This window comes from Pan troglodytes, chromosome 21, assembly GCF_028858775.2.
Source record: "Pan troglodytes isolate AG18354 chromosome 21, NHGRI_mPanTro3-v2.0_pri, whole genome shotgun sequence".
Classification (NCBI taxonomy): Eukaryota; Metazoa; Chordata; class Mammalia; order Primates; family Hominidae; genus Pan; species Pan troglodytes.
The window spans coordinates 19892235-19916677 of NC_072419.2; the positions used below are offsets into that span (position 1 = coordinate 19892235).

Consider the following 24443-nt stretch of genomic DNA (forward strand, 5'->3'; position numbering starts at 1 on the left):
TCCTACTTGAGTTTATTGAGCTTCCTGAGTGTGTTTTCCAGCAAACTTGGGGAGTTTTCAGCTGCTATTTCTTCAAATACTTTTTCTTCTCCTTTCTCTTTCTTTTCTTCTTCTAGTACTTCCATTATGCATATTTCAGTTTATTTACGGGTGTTCCACAGTTTCTCAAGGCTCTTTTTTCTTCATTTTATTTTCTCACTGTTCTCCAGATGGTATAATCCCTATCAGTCTATCAAATCTGCTTATTCTTTATTCTGCCAGTAAAAAATCTCCTGTTGAGCCCCTTTAATAAAGTTGTTTAGTTCAGTTGTACTTCTTGACACCAGAATTACCATTTGATTCTATTTTTATGTCTATCTCTTTATTGATATTCTATATTTGATGAGATATTGTCTTCATACTGTACTTCTTTAAGCATTTTTAAAAATTCTTTGAGCATATTTATAATGGCTACTTTAAAGTCTTTATAAAATCTGACATTTGGTCCCCCTCTGAGGAAGTTTCTGTTGACTACTTTGTGTGTGTGAGCATCCGTGTGTGTGTGAGAGAGAAACAGAGAGAAATAACAAGTCACTGTTCCTGTTTCTTTTGCTGTCTCGTAATTTTTTTTTTTTTTTTTTTTTTTGAGACAGAGTCTTGCTCTTTCGCCCAGGCCAGAGTGCAGTGGTGCTATCTCGGCTCACTGCAAGCTCTGCCTCCCGGAGTTCACGCCATTCTCCTGCCTCAGCCTCCCAAGTAACTGGGACTACAGGCGCCCGCCACCGCGCCTGGCTAATTTTTTGTATTTTTAGTAGAGACGGGGTTTCACCACGTTAGCCAGGATTGTCTCGATCCCCTGACATTGTGATCTGCCCGCCTCGGCCTTCCAAAGTGCTGGGATTACAGACGTGAGCCACCAAGCCTGGCCTCTTTCGTAATTTTTTTAAAAGTGGACATTTTAGGTAACATTTTGTAGCAACTCTGGTTATTAGTTCCTCTCTTCCCTTTCTGGGTCTTGTTTTTGTTGCTGTTTCTTTGCTCATTTGTTTGGTGACTTAGCTAGGCCATTTTGATAAAACCATTTCTCTCACAGTGTAAAGCCTTGGCTGTCACTCCTCACAGGATGCAGCCTTGGGCATGCACCTGCTCACCCTGGAATTAAAATAATTTTAGCAGTTTTCTTTGATTGTCTCTTTCCTCTCATATCTTCATTAAAATGTCTGTCCTTTTCATATTATACCCAGCAATTAGGCTCCACTAATTACCATTAATTGTTCTATTGTGTTGGAAAATGCCCTCTGATATAAATTGCTCAGCAGTATAATTGGGCTGGGGTAGTTTTTAAGGATAGGGGTGTTGTGTTTTGTTTTGTTTTGTTTTTAAGTTCTGGGATACATGTGCAGAATGTGCAGGTTTGTTACATAGGTATATATGTGCCATGGTGGTTTGCTGCACCCATCAACCCATCATCTACATTAGGTATTTCTCCTAATGCTATCCCTCCCCTAGCCCCCCACCCCCCAACAGGCTCTGGTATGTGATGTTCCCCTCCCTGTGTTCATGCATTCTCATTGTTCAACTCCCACCTATACGTGAGAAAATGCAGTGTTTGGTTTTCTGTTCCTGTGTTAGCTTGCTGAGAATGATGATTTCCAGCTTCATCCATGTCCCTGCAAAGGATATAAACTCATTCTTTTTTATGGCTGCACAGTATTCCATGGTGTATATGTGCCACATTTTCTTTATCCAGTCTATCATTGATGGGCATTTGAGTTGGTTCCAAGTCTTTGCTGTTGTGAATACTGCTGCAATAAACATATGTGTGCATGTGTCTTTATAGTAGAATAATTTATAATCCTTTGGGTATATACCCAGTAATTAGATTGCTGAGTCAAATGGTATTATTTCTGGTTCTAGATCCTTGAGAAATCACCACACTGTATTCCACAATGTTTGAACTAATTTACACTCCGACCAACAGTGTAAAAGCATTCCTAATTCTCCACATTTTCTCCAGCATCTGTTGTTTCCTGACTTCTTAATGATTGCCATTCTAACTGGCATGAGATGGTATCTCATTGTGGTTTTGATTTGCATTTCTCTAGTAACTAGTGATGATGAGCTTTTCATGTTTGCTGGCTGCATAAATGTCTTCTTTTAAGAAGTGTCTGTTCATATCCTTCACCCACTTTTTGATGGGGTTGTTTTTTTTTCTTGTAAATTTGTTGGAGTTCATTGTAGATTCTGGATATTAGCCCTTTGTCAGATGGGTAGATTGCAAAAATTTTCTCCCATTGTATAGGTTGCCTGTTCACTCTGATGGTAGTTTCTTTTGCTGTGCACAAGCTCTTTAGTTTAATTAGATCCCATTTGTCAATTTTGGCTTTTGTTGCCATTGCTTTTGGTGTTTTAGACATGAAGTCCTTGCCCATGCCTGTGTCCTGAATGGTATTGCCTAGGTTTTCTTCTAGGGTTTTTATGGTTTTAGGTCTTATGTTTAAGTGTATAATCCATCTTGAGTTAATTTTTTTATAAGGTGTAAGGAAGGGGTCCAGTTTCAGTTTTCTGTATATGACCAGCCAGTTTTCCCAACACCATTTATTAAATAGGGAATCCTTTCCCCATTGCTTGTTTTTGTCAGTTTTGTCAAAGATCAGATGGTTGTAGATGTGTGGCATTATTTCTGAGGCCTCTGTTCTGTTCCATTGGTCTATATATCTGTTTTGGTACCAGTACCATGCTGTTTTGGCTACTGTAGCCTTGTAGTATAGTTTGAAGTCAGGAAGCGTGATGCCTCCAGCTTTGTTCTTTTTGCTTATGATTGTCTTGGCTATATGGGCTCTTTTTCTGGTTCCATATGAAATTTAAAATATTTTTTTTTCTAATTCTGTGGAGAAAGTCAATGGTAGCTTGATGGGGATAGCATAGAATCTATAAATTACTTTGTGCAGTATGACCGTTTTCACAATATTGATTCTTCCTATCCATGAGCATGGAATGTTTTTCCATTTGTTTGTGTCCTCTCTTATTTCCTTGAGCAGTGGCTTGTAGTTTTCCTTGAAGAGGTCCTTCACATCCCTTGTAAGATGTATTTGTATGTATTTTATTCTCTTTGTAGCAGTTGTGAATGGGAGTTCACTCATGATTTGGCTGTTTGCTTATTATTGGTGTATAGGAATGCTTGTGATTTTTGCACATTGGTTTTGTATCCTGAGACTTTGCAGAAGTTGCTTATCAGCTTAAGGAGATTTTGGGCTGAGACAATGGGGTTTTCTAAATATACAATCATGTCATCTGCAAACAGAGATTATTTGACTTCCTCTCTTCCTATTTGAATACCCTTTATTTCTTTCTCTTGTCTGATTGCCCTGGCCAGAACTTCCAACCCTATGTTGAATAGGAGTGGTGAGAGCGGGCATGCTTGTCTTGTGCCAGTTTTTAGGGAATGTGTCCAGCTATTGCCCATCCAGTATGATATTGGCTGTGGGTTGGCCATAAATAGCTCTTATTATTTTGAGATACATTCCATCGATACCTAGTTTATTGAGGGTTTTTAGCACGAAGGGCTGTTGAATTTTGTCAAAGGCCGTTTCTGCATCTGTTGAGATAATCATGTGGTTTTTGCCATTGGTTCTGTTTATGTGATGGATTACATTTATTGATTTGTATATGTTGAATCAGCCTTGCATCCCAGGAATGAACCCAACTTGATCGTGGTGGACAACCTTTTTGATATGCTGCTGGATTCAGTTTGCCAGTATTTTATTGAGGATTTCTGCATCAGTGTTCATCAGGGATATTGGACTGAAATTTTCTTTTTTCGTGGTGTCTCCACCAGGTTTTGGTATCAGGATGATGCTGGCCTCATAAAATGAGTTAGGGAGGATTCCCTCTTTTTCTATTGTTTGGAATAGTTTCAGAAGGAATGGTACCAGCTCCTTTGTATATCTCTGGTAGAATTCAGCTGTGAATCCATCTGGTCCTAGGCTTTTTTTTGGTTGGTAGGCTATTAATTACTGCCTCAATTTCAGAACTTGTTATTGACCTATTCAGGGATTTGACTTCTTCCTGGTGTAGTCTTGGGAGGGTGTATATGTCCAGAAATTTATTCATTTCTTCTAGATTTACTAGTTTATTTGCATAGAGGTGTTTACAGTATTTTCTGATGGTAGTTTGTATTTCTGTGGGATCAGTGATGATATCCCCTTTATCATTTTTTATTGTGTCTATTTGATTCTTCTCTCTTTTCTTCTTTATTATTCTGGCTAGCAGTCTATATATTTTGTTAATTTTTTCAAAAAACCCGCTCCTGGATTCATTGATTTTTTTGAAGGATTTTTTGTGTCTCTATCTCCTTCAGTTCTACTCTGATCTTAGTTATTTCTTTTCTTCTGCTAGCTTTTGAATTTGTTTGCTGTTGCTTCTCTAGTTCTTTTAATGGTGACATTAGGGTGTCGATTTTAGATCTTTCCCGCTTTTTCCTGTGGGCATTTAGTGCTATAAATTTCCCTCTAAACACTGCTTTAAATGTGTCCCAGAGATTCTGTTACATTGTGTCTTTGTTCTTATTGGTTTCAAAGAACTTATTTATTACTGCCTTAATTTTGTTATTTACCCAGTAGTCATTCAGGGGCAGGTTGTTCAGCTTCCATGTAGTTGTGCGGTTTTGAGTGAGTTTCTTAATCCTGAGTTCTAATTTGATTGTACTGTGGTCTGAGAGACTGTTTGTTATGATTTCCATTGTTTTACATTTGCTGAGGAGTGTTTTACTTCCAATTATGTGGTCAATTTTAAAATAAGTGTGATGTGATGTTGCGAAGACTGTCTATTCTGTTGATTTGGGGTGGAGAGTTCTATAAATATCTATTAGGTCTGCTTGGTCCAGAGCTGAGTTCGAGTCCTGAATATCCTTGTTAATTTTCTGTCTCGTTGATCTGTCTGATATTGACAGTGGGGTGTTAAAGTCTCCCACTATTATTCTGTGGGAGTCTAAGTCTCTTTGTAGGTCTCTAGAACTTACTTTATGAATCTGGGTGCTCCTGTATTGTGTGCATATATATTTAGGATAGTTAGCTCTTCTTGTTGCATTGATCCCTTTACCATTATGTAATGCCTTTCTTTGTCTTTTTTGATCTTTGTTGGTTTAAAGTCTATTTTATCAAATACTAAGATTGCCACCCCTGCTTTATTTTTGCTTTCAGTTTGCTTGGTAAATATTCCTCCATCCCTTTATTTTGAGCCTGTGTGTGTCTTTGCATGTGAGATGGGTCTCCTGAATACAGCACACTGATAGGTCTTGACTCTTTATCCAATTTGCCAGTCTGTGTCTTTTAAATTGGGGCATTTAGCCCATTTACATTTAAGGTTAATATTGTTATATGTGAATTTGATCCTGTCATCATGATGATAGCTGGTTATTTTGCCCATTAGTTGATACAGTTTCTTCATAGGGTCAATGGTCTTTACAATTTGATATGTTTTTGCAGTGGCTGGTATCGGTTTTACCTTTCCATATTTAGTGCTTGCTTCAGGAGCTCTTGTAAGGCAGGCCTGGTGGTGACAAAATCTCTCAGCATTTGCTTGTCTGTAAAGGATTTTATTTCTCTTTCGCTTATGAAGCTTAGTTTGGCTGGATACGAAATTCTGGGCTGAAAATTCTTTTCTTTAAGAATGTTGAATATTAGCCCCCATTCTCTTCTGGCTTATAGGGTTTCTGCAGAGAGATCCACTGTTAGTCTGATGGGCTTCTCTTTGTGGGTAACCCGACATTTCTCTCTGGCTACCCTTAATATTTTTTCCTTCATTTCAACCTTGGTGAATCTGACAAACGTGTCTCGTGGTTCCTCTTCTCAAGGAGTATCTTTGTGGTGTTCTCTATGTTTCCTACATTTGAATGTTGGCCTGTATTGGTAGGTTGGGAAAGTTCTCCTGGATGATATCCTGAAGAGCATTTTCCAACTTGGCTCCATTCTCCCTGTCACTTTCAGGTACACCAATCAAACATAGGTTTGGTCTTTTCACATAGTCTCATATTTCTTGGAGGCTTTGTTTGTTCCTTTTCATTCTTTTTTCTCTAATCTTGTCTTCACGTTTTATTTAAGTTGATCTTCAAACTCTGATATCCTTTCTTCCGTTTGATCGATTTGGCTGTTGACACTTGTGTATGCTTCACAAAGTTCTTGTGCTGGGTTTTTCAGCTCCATCTGGTCATTTATGTTCTTCTCTAGACTGGTTACTCTAGTTAGCCGTTCCTCTAATCTTTTTTCAAGGTTCTTAGCTTCCTATCGTTGGGTTAGGACATGCTCCTTTAGCTTGGAGGAGTTTGTTATTACCCACCTTCTGAAGCCTATTTCCGTCAATTCATCAAACTCATTCTCCATCCAGTTTTGTTCCCTTGCTGGTAAGGAGTTGTGATCCTTTGGAGGAGAAGAGGCATTCTGGTTTTTGGAATTTTCAGCCTTTTTGTGCTGGTTTTTCCTCATCTTTGTGGATTTATCTACCTTTGGTCTTTGATGTTGGTGACCTTCACATGGAGTTTTTGTGTGGGCGTCCTTTTTGTTGGTGTTAATGCTATTCCTTTCTGTTTGTTAGTTTTCCTTCTAACAGTCAGGCCTCTCTGCTGCAGGTCTGCTGGAGTTTGCTGGAGGTCCACTCCAGACCCTGTTTGCCTGGGTATCACCAGCAGAGGCTGCAGAACAGCAAAGACTACAGCCTGTTCCTTCCTCTGGAAGCTTCGTCCCAGAGGGGCACCCACCAGATGCCAGCTGGAGCTCTCCTGTATGAGGTGTCTGTCGACCCCTGCTTGGTGGTGTCTCCCAGTCAGGAGGCATGGAGGCCAGGGATCCACTTGAGGAGGCAGTCTGTCCCTTAGCAGAGCTCAAGCACTGTGCTGGGGGATCCACTGTTCTCTTCAGAGCTGGCAGGCAGGAACACTTAAGTCTCCTGAAGCTGCACCCACAGCTGCCCCTTCTCCCAGATGCTCTGTCCCAGGGAGATGGGAGTTTTATCTATAAGCCCCTGACTGGGGCTGCTGCCTTTCTTTCAGAGATGCCCTGCCCAGAGAGGAGGAATCTAGAGAGGTAGTTTGGCTACAGCAGCTTTGCGGAGCTGCGGTGGACCCTGCCCAGTTCAAACTTCCCGGTGGCTTTGTTTACACGGTGAGGGGAAAACCGCCTACTCAAGCCTCAGCAATGGCGGACGCCCCTCCCTCCTCCAAGCTCAAGCATCCCAGGTTGACTTCAGACTGCTGTGCTGGCAGTGAGAATTTCAAACCAGTGGTCTTAGCTTGCTGGGCTCCATGGGGGTGGGATCTGCCGAGCTAGACCACTTGGCTCCCTGGCTTCAACCCCCTTTCCAGGGGAGTGAATGGTTCTGTCTCGCTGGCATTCCAGGCACCACTGGGGTGTGAAAAAAAACTTCTGCAGCTACCTCGGTGTCTGCCCAAACAGCCGCCCAGTTTTGTGCTTAAAACTCAGGGCCCTGGTGGTGTAGGAATCCAAGGGAATCTCCTGGTCTGTGGGTTGCGAAGACTGTGGGAAAAGCATAGTATCTGGGCCAGAATGCTCCATCCCTCACGGCACAGTTCCTCACAGCTTCCCTTGGCTAGGGAAGGGAGTTCTCCAACCCTTTGCACTTCCCAGGTGAGGCAATGTGCCACCCTGCTTCTAACCCTTCATGGGCCATGCCCACTGTCTAACCAGTCCCAGTGAGATAAGCCAGGTACCACAGATGGAAATGCAGAAATCACTTGCCTTCTGCATTGATCTCACTGGGAGCTGCAGACTGGAGCTGTTCCTATTTGGCCATCTTGAGAAGTCTGTTAAGGATAGTTTTAAGGTTTATTCTGATGCCACAGGACTCTTCTTAGATTCCTCTTTTTTGCTTCTTTCTGGTGAACTAGCTAGGATATTGTTTAGCTTGTTGTTCTTAGTACCAGGAGCACCCTTATGCTTGCACTTCTCCACACTCTGTTTTAGATAAATTCAGTTTCCTTGGAGAGAGCATCAGTGCTCTTTTCTTATAGTCTGCCTCTCCCTCAGCAAACTCTCTAAGCCATTATTCTGGGTGCTGGGCAGGGTGGTAGCCTCTGGTCTTCTTTGTTTGCCCATCCCAGAATGAAATATCTGATTTATACATGATTTGGGGGGCAAGGGTGATTGCGACCTCAGTTTTCTTGGGAAAAGAAACTTCTTTACTGGGGTTGAGTCTCTGTCTATGAATAAGTGATGGCTATAGGAAAGTAGCCTCCAGCCTCTCAGATGTGCACACCAGGATCCAGCCTCTTCAACTTGGAGTTGGAGGGGATGAGAAATGCCGGCAGCCTGCTCCTCCTGGTGAGATAGAGTAGGACTTGGTTGGGAGCTGAAAGGAGAGGCAGCCCCAGTCTTCTTGGCCACACTCAACCAGAGTGAATCTTCTATCAGTATGAGCTGGAAGTTGGGGGGCAGGGAGTGGGTCATGGCCCAAATGCCACAAACTAGCTGTTTTTAGCCAGTTTCAGTAAATTTTTCCTGAAAACATATTCTTAATTTGTTTTATGCTCTTAGAACATTTTCCAAATACTCTGGGAAGTTGGAGTCTGTGCAGCTTCTCGTGCTGTCATCCCAGAAGTAGAACATCCCCAAACTATCTTCTAAAAGTTTGTTTTGGCCAGGTGCAATGGCTCACACCTGTAATCCTAGCACTTTGGGAGGCCAAGGTGGGAGGACTGCTTAAGCCTAGGAGTTCAAGACCAAGCTGGGCAACATGGCAAGACCCTGTCTCTACAAAATATAAAAGATTATCTGGGTATCATGGTGTACACCTGTAGTCCCAGCTAGTTGGGAGGCTGATGTGGGAGGATTGCTTGAGCCTGGGAAGTTGAGGCTGTGGTGAGCCATGATCGTGCCACTGTGCTCCAGCCTGGGCAACAGAGGGAGACCTTGTTTCAAAAATAAATAATAAATAACTGTGTTTTGTCTTTTATATTTAGATTTACAGTTTACCTGTAATTTATTTCTGTGTATGGCATGAGACATAATTCACATTTTTTTCACTTGTGTATCTACTTGCTCCGGGAACATTTAAAAATACACTTTCCCTACTGCTTTGCTATGCCATAATTGTTGAAAATTAAGTGTTCATATATTTGTGGAAAGTGAAACGTGACAGAAAAATAAAGCAAAAAAGGAATGTAAAATGCTGGAGGGGGTGTGGTTAGGAGCGTGCTCAGGGACGAACTTGCCAAGAAGGTAACATTCCAGCAGAGCTGAAGGAGATGAGGGAAGAGCAAGCCATGTGAAGCCATCTGGAAAGTGCTTTCCAAGCGGGGGGTACAAGCATGTGCAATGCTTCTGAGATGGGAGGGTGTGTGGGCTGCTCAAAGAACAGCAAGGAGGCCAGAGAAATAGTATGGGGTCGGAGAACAAGAAGGAGCAGATCCCAGGGCCTTGTAGGAACTCTGGGACAAGGTGTACTGGAAGGTTTTGAGCAGACAGGTGCCATGATCTTACTCCTTTTGGCTGCCAGTGCACAGGTGACTGTCAGGACAAGAGTGGAAGCAGGGAGACCAGTGCAGAACCTATTGTAATAACTCAGGTAAAAGACAATCTGATTGTAGCAGTGGAGGTGGTAAGGAGCAGTTAGATTCAGCCTACACTTTAAAGGAAAGCCAACAGGATTTGTGAATGGATTGGTTGTAGAATCAGAAGGAAAGTAAAAATTCAAGGATGTCAGGTGGTGGCCCTCAGTGAATCTAGCCTCTGCTACAAATGCCCTTAGGCTGTCCCTCCCTCTTGAATCTGGGCTGAACCAGGTGATTTAATATAAGCAATAAATGTGGCAAAAGTGATGCTGGGCCATTATGGACCTAAACCTGTAGAAGGCCCGGTAGTTTCTGCTTTTGTGCTCCTGGGAAGCTTGACCTGCCGTGTCTTTTTGGCATGTGGTGTGGAAAGATGCTGTAGAGAGGCTCTGAGCCTGCATGGAGTAAGAAGGACACTCAGCCATCCAGCATCCCAGCTCGGCCTATCTCCTAGCTCACCTTCCAGCTAAATGCAGCACACTAGTGACTACCAGCAAGAGCAGCAGAAAAACCACTGAGTTATGTTAAGCTCAATTTACAGAATTGTGGGCAAATAAAACAGTTGTTGTTTAAGCCATTAAGGCTTGGGGTGATTTGTTATTCAGCCATAGAACATGAAACAGATGACCCCTAGAGTTTTGGCCTGAGTGCGCAGAAGGATGGAGCTACCATTTACCAGATGGGAAAGACTGCTAGTTAACAGGTTTGGGGGAAGAACCTGGGTGGAAAGATTAAAATCTTACTACTTGTACATGGAAAAGAACACATGTTTTTCTTAATAAATATATTGGAAGATATCCTCTACCTCTTAAGCATTACTGGATTTTCCAAGGCCAGGAAAGATCATTTTAGGAGTAACTCTTTGGATCTCCATCATAATAGCGACAGTAAAGGTTAAAGGAATTGTTTTGAATTTTTTTCTTTTAGGCTTCAGACACTCTGTTGACAAAGAAATCCCCATGGCAATTCAAGGCAAAGAAACTCCCACCCACAAAGTTTTTCTGCATTGCCACTGTGATTTCAGGGCTTCAGTAACTGCACCATGTAAAGGAGAAACCACTGAACTCACTTTCTCTCCCAGCTTTCCACAACTGGTCATAATGAACCACCTTGGGCTTGGCTGATGGTCTTCTGGAAGCTGAGTGTGCCGCCTTGGAGGGAAGCCCTTGCCAGTTTTAGATTTAATCCTTCCTGTGGCCAAACACTTTAGAGACAGAAGCATGGGGGAAAAAAAAAGATTGCCTGGTCAATTTGGTCAGCCTGTGAGTTTCTGATCATAGACATCTGGCTAATACCTTGCGGATGTGAATGCAAATTAAGTGCTAGGGAGGGGTGGTGTGTTCCTTAAGAATTCTTAAGGCCCCAGAACAAATATTAATGTGATATTATTAACTTTATGTTTCCAACCTCCCATTCACTCCCCCTATAGCCCACTACATTTACCTACTCATACTTCCTTCCCCTGGTTAATCAGCTTCTGGGAAAGGTTTAGAATACAACTAAACGAGAACAACTTAATCATACACATTAATCATATACACAGGGATTCATTGCTACTGGGCTCAGCCTTGTCTTGGGCCAGCGTTCCTGGGAGGGGGAGTGGCTTCCACCTCTGTTCCCTCTGAAGGTCACCAGCCACTGCAACCTTAAGGTGAACAGGAAGACTGGGCTTTGTGGGCAGAAGGGACTCCCAGTGTTGAGCGTTTATAGGATTTATGTCAGAACAATGCTGATGTGCCTTAAACATTTAGTTTTAAGAAAAATTTTGGAAGACATTAAGAAAAATTTACCATGAAATTATGTTACGAACAGCCAGACTTGAGAGATGTCCTTTTGGAAATGGGTGTTGTGTGAGGCCCCCATGGCATGCACGTCCTGAAAATGTTTTCGTGACACAGGACACTGTTCTGGCCTCTGCAAATTTCTTAAAGTCATGAAACGCCTTTAGCTAAAGCTTCTTCCAACTACTGTTAACACCATTCCAGGTCATTTCCTTGAAGGCATCCACCAGTCCTTGATGAACTGTTGCTCTTCAGCTTCTGTTTACTTCATCATGTCCTTAGAAGTGTTTGTCTGTCTCCAGCAGTCTGGTGCCTGTTAACACTGACTTAGTTGCGAACTTCACAAACTTTTGTGGCATATCCAGCCTTATCACTCGGAGAATGTCCCTCCGATGTTACGGATGAAAATGGCTGAGCAGGAGCACATGTCAGGAGGAGAGCCCCAGTGAGGGGCATAAGCAGACTGGTGAGTCCACCCTCAGTGGAGGGCCTAAAAACCCTAGTGGCCAAGAATACATGTGGAGTGGAATGTGTTTCAGTGTGAAGTCCTCCAGAAGCAACCCTGAGATAAGGAGTTGACTCCAAGTAATTCATCTGGGAGATGATTTCAGTAAACACAGGTAGGAGAGTCAAGAAGGAACCAGAAAAGGGGAGAAAGCCAACACAAGGTGTACTAAGTCAACTACCAGAGGGGGAAACTGAAGCTTAATTCCTGTGGGAACTCTCTCAAAAACTGCGAAACACATATTCGGTATTATCGCACCCAAGTAGCAAAGGAGCTAACCAATTTATACACCAACTTCTAGGGAGTGCTGATTCCCTGGCACTTGTGGCCTACAGCACCCAGAGACAGAACAGCTTTCCATCGTTCTGGAAAAAGCCTGTCAAAGTTGTGTGGGGGATACTAAAACAGTGAGGTCCAAGAGCAATGACCATGGCCCGCTCTAGGATGCCTTCCAGGCTGGCTTTCATTGGCTGAGACCTTACCACAGTGCTTGTTGTATGCACCTGCAGCCTGAAAATATGGATATCAGCTATTCTGCTCAGCATTGTCATAGATTTCCCCAGAAGTTTAAGGAACAAATATATGTACTGGGCATCATTAGGCTGAGCCAGCATTGTATGGGAAAGCAGTAAATGAGGGATTGTGTAAACCTATAGGTCTGGTCATCTTTTTGTGATATTATTAAATGAAAACTGCAGGCTATAGAACCCCATTTTGGGAGTTCAATATAGCACCATTTTTTGTGTTAAAAACACACAGAAAATCCATGCATAAAAAGAGTCTGTAGGGTGTTTATTAAGGGTTGCCTCTAGGGAAGTAGGATTATGAGCTAAATTTTTATTTAAAATTTACATTTTTAAAATTTTCCTTATCTATTTTCTAATTTTTTTCCTAATAAGCACAGACTACCTTTGTAATAAAAATGGCCAAATCAAAAAATAAAAGATCCCACAATTATTAATACAATCTCAAGATTCAAGAATGATGCTCTTTTCTAAATCTTCTCTTCTTCATTCCCTCCCTTCCTTCTTCCCTCCTTCCATCCAGTGTCAAAACAGAGTGACCTCACTGGTCTGCAGGTCACTGGTATGCAATATTACCACTCTCAGATGTGGGAGAAAACTGGAAATTATGCAAAAAAGGCTTTTGAGTAGCCCCAAGAGATGTCCTCATACCCGTAAACCAAAATTCATTCACTTTGCTCACAGACAAGCCCCTCAGACTAGCATCTAGGACTTATTTATACATACTTTGTAAAAAAATTCTAACATATTGATATCCAAATTCAATTTCACATTAATTTTGTCTTTCCAACTTCTATTTTAGGTTCAGGGGGTACGTGTGCAGGTTTGTTACATGGGTAGAATGTTGTGGGGGTTTGGTTTATGGATAATTTTATCACCCAGTTAATCAGCATAGGACCCGATAGGTGGTTTTTCAATTCTTACCCTCCTCTCACCCTCCACTCTCAAGTAGGTCTTGGTATCGATTGTTCCCTTCTTTGTGTCCGTGTGAACTCAGTGTTTAGCTCCCACTTATAATTGAGAACATGCATTATTTGATTTTCTGCCTAGGATAATGGCCTCCAGTTCCATTCATGTTGCCAGAGAGGACATGATTTCATTTTTTTTTTTTTTTGAGATGGAGTTTCACTCTCGTCACCTAGGCTGGAGTGCAATGGCGTGATCTCGGCTCACTGCAACCTCCGCCTCCCTGGTTCAAGTGATTCTCTTGCCTCAGCCTCCCAATTAGTTGGGATTACAGGCACCCACCACCACGCCCAGCTTAATTTTTGTATTTTTTAGTAGAGATGGGGTTTCACCATGTTGGCCAGGCCAACTCCTGACCTCAGGTGATCCACCCACCTTGGCCTCCCAAAGTGCTGGGATTACAGGTGTGAGCCAATGTGCCTGGCTGATTTCATTCTTTTTTATGGCTGCATAGTATTCCATGGTGTATATGTACCACATTTTCTTTATCTAGTTCACTGCTGATGGGCATCTAGATTGATTCCATGTCTTTGCTATTGTGAACAGTGCTGCAGTAAACATATGCATGCATGCGTCTTTACAGTAGAATGCCTTGTATTTCTTTAGGTATATAATATACCTAGTAATGGGATTATTGGGTTGAATGGTAGTTCCATTTTAAGTTCTTTGAGAAATCTCCAGGCTGCTTTCCACAGTGGCTGACGTAATTTACATTGCCACCAGCAGAGTATAAGTGTTTTCCTTTCTCCACATCAAGTTCACATTTAGAAGTGGTAATTAGAAGGTAAGAAAGGGCCTGCCATAGGCAGACATACTGAAGGCAGAGAAAACAGTGGCAGAGCTGACAAGACAGCCCAATCAGTACAGGCACTCCAGGTGCCTTAAGCAAAATCACATGCTCTTGTCTCCTCACGAAGCCCTGAAGATGCCCCTGTTTCCAAATCCAGAGCTAGGTCACAGTGACCACCTTGAGGAATCCAGACCAGGCTTAATTCTACTCAAGAGAACCAGATATCCAACACTCAGACCTTACAAAGAAATCAAATATAGGCACACAGTTAAAAGCATCCATGTTAAAAGTGGGCACCTTAAAATACAGCTTCAGATTCTTGGTGATATAAGCCAGATTAGAGAATGAGGTTATTTTCTCATCTGTTTCTACTTTTTCTACTTTAGTGTGAAATGAAGTTGATTTTACATCTCTCAGTATTCTCTGGTTCCAGTAGCTGATCTTTAATATCTGATCTGATAAGGAAAGAACTTATATTACCTGTTACATTTTTGCCTCCATGATTCTGAATATCACTATGTTCCCCCTCTTGGCTTCACAATATTCCTTAAAAAAAAAAATGTAGAAAATTGAAGAGTAAAGTCTTGACAAACTGTTCTTGGAGAGGCTGTGCTCTTTTATACTGGCCAGTTTTTGAACTCTTAATAAAAGGGGTCCTTAACAAGCTCAAATGCTTAAATATAAATGGAAAAAGGGCAAAAGGAGATGAAAGAAGTGGCATTCCTGGTGAAACTGGTCAGACGATTTTCAGACTCCAAAGTGTCCTGATAGTTTTATGTGATCCAATCCAGTTCCTGAAAAATCTCTGCCAACAGGTAACAGGTCTTCAAAAGCTTTTGAAGCCAAAGGCTCCCCACCAGCCAGCCCATCTCTCACTAAGTTCTCAGCCTCATTAAGAATGAGAAACAGATACCACGGCACCAACCTGTCTATGAGAGCACAGCAAGACAAATGTAATTGCCTGTACCAGGAAAACAAATCAGCAACTCTCAAATTATTCATATTTACACCCACTCCATTTTGGTTGTCTTTCCTTTATAATTTGGCCATACATTGATGTCAAGTGTATAATTTTATCTGGGATTTATCAGTTACCGCCCAGAGCCATGATTACATGGTGCAGGGAACTTCCTCCCCCTGAGCAAGTCTATCTTTAGTATCTTCTTGATAACCACTCTTACATAAAAAAAAAAAAAGAAAAAATCAAAAGGAAAATCTTGGTTTTCTTATGTGGCTCCAGAATCCCTGAATATAACACTTAGAAGTAATTTATCAACTGAAACTATCGAGCTTTTAGCTGCCACTACAATTTTTCAAAGCAAAGTGTTCTTATTCGTTCTCTTTGTTATTTTTATCAAATTGCAAGAGAAATTTTAGGGCCTTCCATATTGACCATTCAATCATGTACTAAGTTCAACTTGCATCTTGCCCGTGTCTTCTTTAACTGCGTAACACTGGCCTTGGAACAATCAGAACAACAGCAAGATGGATAACGGTATGATTTCTGGGAGAACATTTTATAAACAAAATAAATAATAGCTCTCTAACCAAGGATTCAAAAGATAATTTATTAGTCTGAGAAGAGGAGTCACATACTATACCCAGTAATACGCTTCTTTTATTTTTGTGCCTTTATCTTAAAAATATATTTAAACAAAAACAAAGATAATATTGAATTTTCCCATAAACTCTGCTTTCTTATTTACAGTGTTATAGTGTAAATAACTTTCCATTATACACAAATTAAGGACTGTGCATTACTGTATGTTCTCTTTACATATTCTTTCATAATATAGTCCATACAGCTCGAAGCTATGCAATATTTAAGCTTAGAAAAGCTTGATGAAATAAGTACAAACTGTATCAATCAGACTATTATTTAAAAAGGTTCTGACATTAATTCTCTGCTAGATTGTTTCACTGAAACCATTCTTTGTTAAAGAAAAATGCCCCATATAAGGGATGAGAACAACAGTTTAAGTTACCACAGGATCCACTTAAACTGGTTAACAAATAAAAACACTTTATTACTTATTACTGTTATTAAATGGAGCACTACCACTGTCAAGTCATTTAAACAAGTAGATTTACTCTTCAGTTCTGACATATCACATCAGCGACAGTTGGTACCTCTTTACGAAATAAAAAATGTTTCCTGCAACTTTAGGTTTTACTTGTAAACAGTTAAAGCACACATTTTGTAAAGATGATTTAACCATTCCTGGTCACACAATGAGGAGTTTCTATTTCATCCACGGAGAAGCAAACACACATACTCCACACATACACATATGTGCGCACATACGCGCACACACTCACACACAGTCCCGCTCACCCACCAAAGGCCCGCGTGTCACTAAGCGCTAACTACAGCAGCACTTGTGTCTCGAGCAGTGCACGAGGTTGCAATAGGAATTATAAAACAAGAAAGATAAAACAACCAACTTCAGTTAAAAACCCCCAAAAGCTCAGGTTCTGAAATGCCTCTGAGACGCTTCACGCTCAGCCTGAAGGGTCAGTTCACTGGGCTCTCCAGGCGGCACACCCCACCTTCGATTGCCACAGACTGTCCTGCCACTGCACCAGGAGGAAGTCTTGAAATGTGAGTCTGCAGAGAGAGAGACAGGAGAGCATCAGAGGGGTCAGTGGTGTCCCTTGCCACACCCCCACCCGTGTCCAAAAAAGGTGGAGGAAACACCAGAGCATTAGGCCTTCACTTTGCTTCTGAGCATCCACAGACTGTACCACTGGTAAACTTTAGTTACTGAAAGATCGTTTGTTCAAATCGCTCAGGAAATATTTACTGAGCATCTGCTACATGCCAAGCACAGCACTAGCAACTTGAGATACAGAGGTGACCAAGTTAGCCAAGACCCCTGACCGCACAGAATGTATAGTTTAATTATATTCACAAGAGTAGCAGTTTTAATGCCAGCTCTATTGAGTATAGTCATTATGTGAAAACTAGTAATTTGTATATGTTTTGTCTTCCAAACAGAGTAACTAAGGACACTTAATTCATGTTTATATCCCAAATTTATTCCTTAAAGAATTTCAGTAGCTTACAAAAACTCAGATAATTCAATAGCCTAAAGTAGGAGAGGAAATGAGAAGAAAAATAAGAGCTTACAAAATAAGGTAAAGACCGAAGTGGGGCCAACAAAGAAATCTAAGCTGAGGAGTTTGGTACCCGTGCCAGAGGCAAGCCTGCTGCCCTGTCTCTGTTTCCTAGCAGCAGAGATCAGGTAGGTGGTTCATGTAGCATAAAGATCACAGCAAACCCATTGCTTGGATGAGAACAATTGTTCCTGGCACTGAGACCAAGAAGCCATTTCTCCTATAGTTTTTGTAAAGAGGGCACTGTGTTTAGTGACTGACTGAAGACATCAGCTATACAACAGGGAGTTTTGTAGGGCTGAGTGTTACAACATCACTCAGAGGAGGCTGGGGCTGGAGGCTCTGGTAGAAAACAGTAAGCACTTCACTCTGTTTCATGAGGGATCAGGATGAGGTCAGCCAAGAATTCGTCTTTTTGGTGATCTGGCTTAATCCAAGGATAGATAAATGTCTGGAATTTCTAAGAAGAAAGAGGGGCTGCATAAACTTCAGGCAATCCTCTCTACTTGTTCTCTAAACGAGCTTTTCCTAAGTACTGAAACATGGTGAGTCTCATCAGAAGACAAGAAACCTTGGTCTGAAAAAGTGTGAGCCAAGATGTGTTTGAAGCTACCTGTGGAGATCTCAATGGGGCATCAAATCATATAAACAGTGGGAGCCGTTTAAGAAAATGTTTTATATGAGCTTATCTCCAGAGTTCTTTTTGAAAAAAGTGAGCTTAGGCCGGGCGTGGTGGCTCACGTCCGTAATCCCAGCACTTTGGGAGGCCGAGGCGGGCAGATCACGAGGTCAGGAGATCGAGACCATCCTGGCTAACATGGTGAAACCCCGACTCTACTAAAAATACAAAAAAATTAGCCAGGCGTGGTGGCAGGCGCCTGTAGTCCCAGCTACTTGGGAGGCTGAGGCAGGAGAATGGCGTGAACCTGGGAGGTGGAGCTTGAAGTGAGCCGAGATCACGCCACTGCACTCGAGCCTGGGCGACAGAGCGAGACTCCGTCTCAAAAAAAAAAAAAAGAAAGAAAGAAGTGAGCTTAAATTTCTCTTTAGCCTAAAAACAGACTCCTTTCTACAACAAACTTGGATGTCAGCATAAAAAATGCAATAAACTGTTTTACATTGAGCAAGTGTCTAAGGACTGTGTAGACTCTAGAGTATCCTACAAGCAGAAGAACTTAACAAGGTACCTTTACAATATTTAAATAGCAATGCATTTTTATTGGAATTTGGAACTAATGGGAAATAACACGTTAAAATGATACATGAAAAAGCAGCAGACATCCATTTTGGGTCATCTCCCTCCACTCCTTGCTACATGCCCTGCTCATACATCTCTCTGTGATACCATGTCTCTGGCTTTTTCTCAAGGGAAGCCTTGACCAGGCACCCAACTCAACTTAGAAGCTCTTCTTTTAGCTCCTATAGCACCCATATGAGCATTTCTCATCCAGTCTTGGTTTTGAGTCTTTAGGTTTCTGTAATTGAAAGTCGGTTTTGGGCAGAAGCTTTGTTACATACATCTCAGTTTCCCTGTACCTGACCATGTGTTTCACACAGAAGCATACTACTCCGGAAATGCTGAGTGGGTAAATGACTGAAATAGACCATTCTAGGGCTATGTTTATGTAAACATGCAGAATCTTAAGGCATCCTGCTCCTGCCATTCAAGAGACAGCCGCATCTTCTCATGCAGTGCTAGCCACATCCCTGGTGAAGGTGAAGGCCAAAGTAAAAAGATTTGGCAGTATCGGGCGCTGGTCACCAGGGCTGCTTTTAACTCTGGTAAAGTAGATGTTCTCACCATCAATGACCCCTCCCTTGACCTCAACTACATAGTCTACATGTTCCCGTATGATTCCACCCATGGCAAATCCCATGGCACCATCAAGGCTGAGAATGGGAAGCTTGTCATCAATGGAAATCCCATCAGCATCTTTCAGGAGTGAGATCCCACCAAAATCAAATGGGGCCATGCTGGTGCTGAGTACATTATGGAGCCCACCAGTATCTTCACGACCATGGAGAAGGCTGGAGCTCACTTGCAGCAGGGAGCCAAAAGGGTCATCATCTCTGCTCCCTCTGCTGAGGCCCCCATGTTTATATAGGCATGAACCATGAGAAGTATGACAACAGCCTCAAGATCGTCAGCAATGCCTCCTGTACCACCAACTGCTTAGCACCCCTGGCCAAAGCCATCTATGACAACTTTGGTATCATGGAAGGATTCATGACCACAGTCCACGCTATCACTGACACCCAGAAGACTGTGGATGGCCCCTCCGGGAAACTGTGGCATGAGGGCTGTGTGGCTCTCCAGAACACCATCCCTGCATCTACTGGCACTGCCAAGGCTGTGGGCAAGGTCATCCCTGAGCTGAACAGGAAGCTCACTGGCATGGCCTTCCATGTCCCCATCGCCAATGTGTCAGTTATGGACCTGACCTACTGTCTGGAGAAACCTGCCAAATATGATATCAAGAAGGTGGTGAAGCAGGTGTCAGAGGGCCCTCTCAAGGGCATCCTGGACTACACTGAGCACCACATTGTCTCCTCCAACTTTAACAGTGACACCCACTCTTCCATCTTCCATGCTGGGGCTGGCAATGCCTTCAACAACCACCTTGTCAAGCTCATTTCCTGGTGTGACAACGAATTTGGCTACAGCAATATGGTGGTGGACCTCATGGCCCACATGGCCTCCAAGGAATAAGACCCCTGGACCACCAGCCCCAGCGACAGCATGAAAGGAAGAGAGAGGCCCTCAGCTGCTGGGAGTCCCTGCCCACACTCAGTCCCCTACCACACTGAGAATCTCCCCTCCTCACAATGTCCATGCAGACACCCTGAAGAGGGAGGGGCCTAGGGAGCCCCACCCTGTTGTATACCATGAATAAAGTCCCCTGCACTCAGCCAAAAAAAAAAAAAAGGGGCGGGGGGGCGGGAAGAATTTTAAGTGTTTTAACTGATATGACCAATCTGTTTGGCTGAAAAGTCAATCACACTAGTTTGCCATAGTAAAGATTAATCTTAGATTTTTTTGGACGGGCGTGGTGGCTCACGCCTGTAATCCTAGCACTTTGGGAGGCTGAGGCAGGCAGATCCCCTGAGGTCAGGAGTTCGAGACCAGCCTGGCCAATAGGGCGAAACCCCACCTCTACTAAAAATACAAAAAAAATTAGCTGGGTGTGGTGGCGCATGCCTGTAATCCCAGCTACTCCGGAGGCTGAGGCAGGAGAATCGCTTGAACCCAGGAGGCAGAGGTTGCAGTGAGCCAACCTCTCACTGCACTCCACTGCACTCCAGTGCAGTGAGCCAACCTCGTGCCACTGCACACAGCACTCCCTCTCAAAAAAAAAAAAAAAAAAAAAAAGGCCGGGTGCGGTAGCTCATGCCCGTAATCCCAGCATTTTGGGAGGCCAAGGCAGGCGGATCACGAGGTCAGGAGTTTGAGACCATCCTGGCTAACACGGTGAAACCCCGTCTCTACTAAAAATACAAAAATAATTAGCCGGACGTGGTGGCAGGCACCTGTAGTCCCAGCTACTCGGGAGGCTGAGGCTGGAGAATGGTGTGAACCCCGGAGGCGGAGCTTGCAGTAAGCCAAGATCGCACCACTGCATTCCAGCCTGGGCGACAGAGCGAGACTCCATCTCAAAAAAAAAAAAAAAATTTTTCTTTTTTTTTTTTTTTTAAAGTATAGACTAACTAAAATTTTCCACCTTCCAGGTGATGGCACTGTTAGAATAGAGATGGAGCTTTAGATTCTCAGATGCAAACAGTTCCACACCAATGGGATCCACTGACCGTGTAGTTATAATTTGCCGCTTTCTTGCTAATTCCCTGAGAAGCACAGACAGATTCTTGAGGTTAACACCCCTTGAAAACTATCAACTTATAAATTAAACTGACTGTTCAAAGCCAATATTAGGGCTATATCTTTTTATAAAACCAAATACAATGGATTAACAAATTTAGCTCGAAGATTTTAAAATAAGAAAATTAAGAGAAAAGTAATATAGAAAGTATATAATTGCCTGATAACCTAATCACAATCTAAGTAGTAGCTAAAATTTCCTATCATTCATACTCAATGTTAAGATCTTCCAAGACCACCTTAGAAACTGCTCTTGTATGGTTTCTAGGAAAACCGCACACGACTTAATTTTAAAAGTCCTCTTCCAGAGAGAGATCATTGGAGGCATGAGCAACTTAAACAGCAGTCAAATGGGGGCCCTTGAGTCTTGTCCATTTGTTGTATAGTGCTGCATTAATAACATTCTGACAAATCCAGCACAAGGAGGAACATGAAAAACACTAGGGTAAAGTTGTTTGCATGGGCATTTTCCTTCCTGGAAAGCAGGACTCTAGCCTCCTGAGACAAGTGTGTTCAGCTCAATTTTATGTTACCATGTGCTTTTGAAGAAACAGATATCTGTTTCCACCACTTTCCCTTCTCCTGTTAATTCTTACCTACTTTTCAAATTGCTGAGTCATAGAAAACATCTAATTTTTCATGCACTAACAATGTCACATGAACTTTAATATAATCTGGAATACTGTGTATAGTTTATAGAATAAAAATTCATTTAACAAGTTAAGCTTCTCTTCTGTATTTATCACTACTTGGGCAATGTAAATACGGTATATGGTACTGTGAGATTGTACTGTGAACTGGGTAGTACCTTACATCCTTACATTGTGAATTCTTGCCTGACATGATAATAGTCACCCTCAGCTTTTTCTTTTTTTTTTTTTTTTCTTTTTTCTTGAGACGAAGTCTCACTCTGTCGCCCAGGCTGGAGTGCAGTGGCGCGATCTCAGCTCACTGCAACCTCCACCCGCCAGGTTCAAGAGATTCTCCTGCCTCAGTCTCCTGGGTAGCTGGGACTATAGGCGCGTGCCACTACACCTGGCTAATTTTTTTTTTTTTTTAGTAGAGATGAGGTTTCACCATGTTAGCCAGGATGGTCTCGATCTCCTGACCTCATGATCCGCCTGCCTTGGCCTCCCAAAGTGCTGATTACAGGCATGAGCCACTGCGCCCGGCCGCCCTCAGCTTTCTTTTAGTGCCACAAACGTGATACACCTTAAATGACTAAGTCCAGAGAGAAAGGCAAGAGAAGGGGTGGGGAAGTGTGTCTGGTTGGTTTTTATTGCCTTGTTTCTATTGTGGGCTTTTACATTTTTTTCTCTCTTAATGAGTTGACTCAGGAGACACTGCCACCCACCCCTATCCTTTTCCCAGAAGTTCCCTACCCATCGCTTTTTAAGAGCTGTCTTTCAAAAAGACACAATTTGTGAATAAGTATATTCTAAGCATTCTTTGTGTGCAGCATTAAACCTTGGAATGTAGTTAACTGCTCTAAAAATAGAGTTTGGTCGTCAGACTTCATCCTGAAAGCAGATGTACTCAACTAGCTGACAGTTTCACATGAACCTTCTTAATATAGTCTAGAATAATGTGTATATTTTATAGAATAAAAATCCATTAACTATGGGTGAAAAGATCTGGGTGCCCACTTACTAAGCCTGTGTGATATTGGACAATGGAAAATGAAGACTGGGTTAGATGGTCTCTAGAGCATCCTTTCAGAGTTTGGACAATCTCTGACGCTGACTTCATTTAGCTTGTGTATACATTGTTAATGAATCAAAAAAAAGTATTTACTTCTATTTTCTCATTGTCTTAAATTAAAAGTATTAAATAGGCCAGAGCAATTTGAAGATACAACTCCCGAGTTCAGCCAACCAATCAGAAATATCAACAGAATGAGAAAGGAATGCCATATGTTATTTATCTTACTGTGTGTCGCTCATACCTCATTCTCCACGTTGAAAACAAGGATGCCAGATGAAACACAAAGATGACATTCGGGTAAATTTCATTGTTAGCACTGAAACAGGGATATATACAGGGCAAAAAGTTCTATTGTTCTCACATACAAATATCATGTCTAAGGAGCCGTAAAATAAGATTAAAATGCTGTCTGATGAGAACAGCATGTTCTTCCAGCCTACAGGCCACTTTGGTTCTTACTATCACCAGGCTCACTGACACCACACTTCAGTCAGAGGCAACATCAGACAAGAGTTCCCTCCTATTTTTAGGTTAAAAGCCCAGTGAAGATACTCACATAAACATGGCAAGCCCTACAGTACCTATTATTTCACCACTCACATGGAGAATTATCATGAATATTCCCTCTTGCCACAGGTGATAAAAGTGCTCCATTATTTAACAAATATTTATTCTGCAAGTTATTATGGGGGAACAGAAGAATGAAACACATGGATCTCGCTCTAAGTGCAATTATGTCTTTGCAGGACGCAGAAACTAGTTCTTTGTGAAATCTTAACAATAAGTCCCTATATTTGCATAATGCTTTAGTTTCCATAGCACTTTTGCATCAATGAGATCCCTCAAAATACCATGTCAGACAGAAAGATGTATACTATACCTATTTTTTTCAGATAAAAAAAAAAAACAAATGAGATAGAATGGTAATGTGGTTTGCTTATGGTCAGAGAGGAAGTGGAAAAATTGAGATGTGAATGAAAGCCTCTGAACTCCAAATTTAGGACTATCTTGACTCCCCCTGAAGACTTACCATGAAGGAGGATTCTAAATCTGGCTCTGTTAAGAGACATGCCTTTAACTGCAGGAGGCTTTAGACAAAGCAGGTTTTCAGGGTGAAACAGAGCTTGCTCAGGAAAGCTACTGGAACAAATCTTACCAACAAATTTCAAGATGATTCTGGGACTCAGAGAAATCGGTTTGAGCCTCAACTCTGCTGTTGATAGATTGGATAGTTTCTGGATCGGGAAATCACTGGCTTTCTGGGTTTCAATGTCTTTGTCGGTGAAAGTGAAAAACTTCAACTCAATTATATTCAGAGTTCTTTCTGATTTTGACATTCTATGGAGTTTTACTACTGAAGGTTTCCCTTCAGGTCTGTAAGGGGAGGCTCTGGGTCACCATTTCCTTGGTCAAGACAGCCCAAGGGAACTGTCTTTTCCTCTTCATAGGGAACCTGGCCTCAACATCCTGATGATTTGTACTAGGTGAAACCCAAAATGTCATTTATGGTCTTCTGGTTGGTAAGCTGCCAGATAACATGAATCTTACTATAGTTTGAAAAGAGCATCTTCTATTTGAAAAGAAATGAAAGGCTAACACTTAAACTATCATTAAGAATGAGGCTACTCTCCATTTGTGTAA

At 42.1% G+C, this 24443-nt stretch overlaps 1 protein-coding gene and 1 pseudogene across 12 annotated transcripts in view; one reads left to right on the forward strand and one right to left on the reverse strand.

Annotated features, from left to right (window-relative positions):
- TASP1 (taspase 1) overlaps positions 1 to 24443 on the reverse strand; it is a 454798-nt gene that overhangs the window by 189426 nt on the left and 240929 nt on the right. For 10 of the 12 annotated variants that reach the window (XR_676151.5, XR_010154231.1, XM_001135721.6 and 7 more), the window contains one exon: positions 15657 to 16715. The exons of the other annotated variants lie outside the window; for them this stretch is intronic. Coding sequence is in view for 8 of the 10 variants with exons in the window: in XM_001135721.6 (XP_001135721.1) it covers positions 16623 to 16715 (93 nt within the window). In the remaining 2 variants the exon portion in view is untranslated. Of the gene's footprint in view, positions 1 to 15656; positions 16716 to 24443 lie in introns of those variants that run through there. 12 annotated transcript variants of the gene reach the window in all.
- LOC107969952 (glyceraldehyde-3-phosphate dehydrogenase-like) lies at positions 17672 to 19962 on the forward strand (annotated as a pseudogene).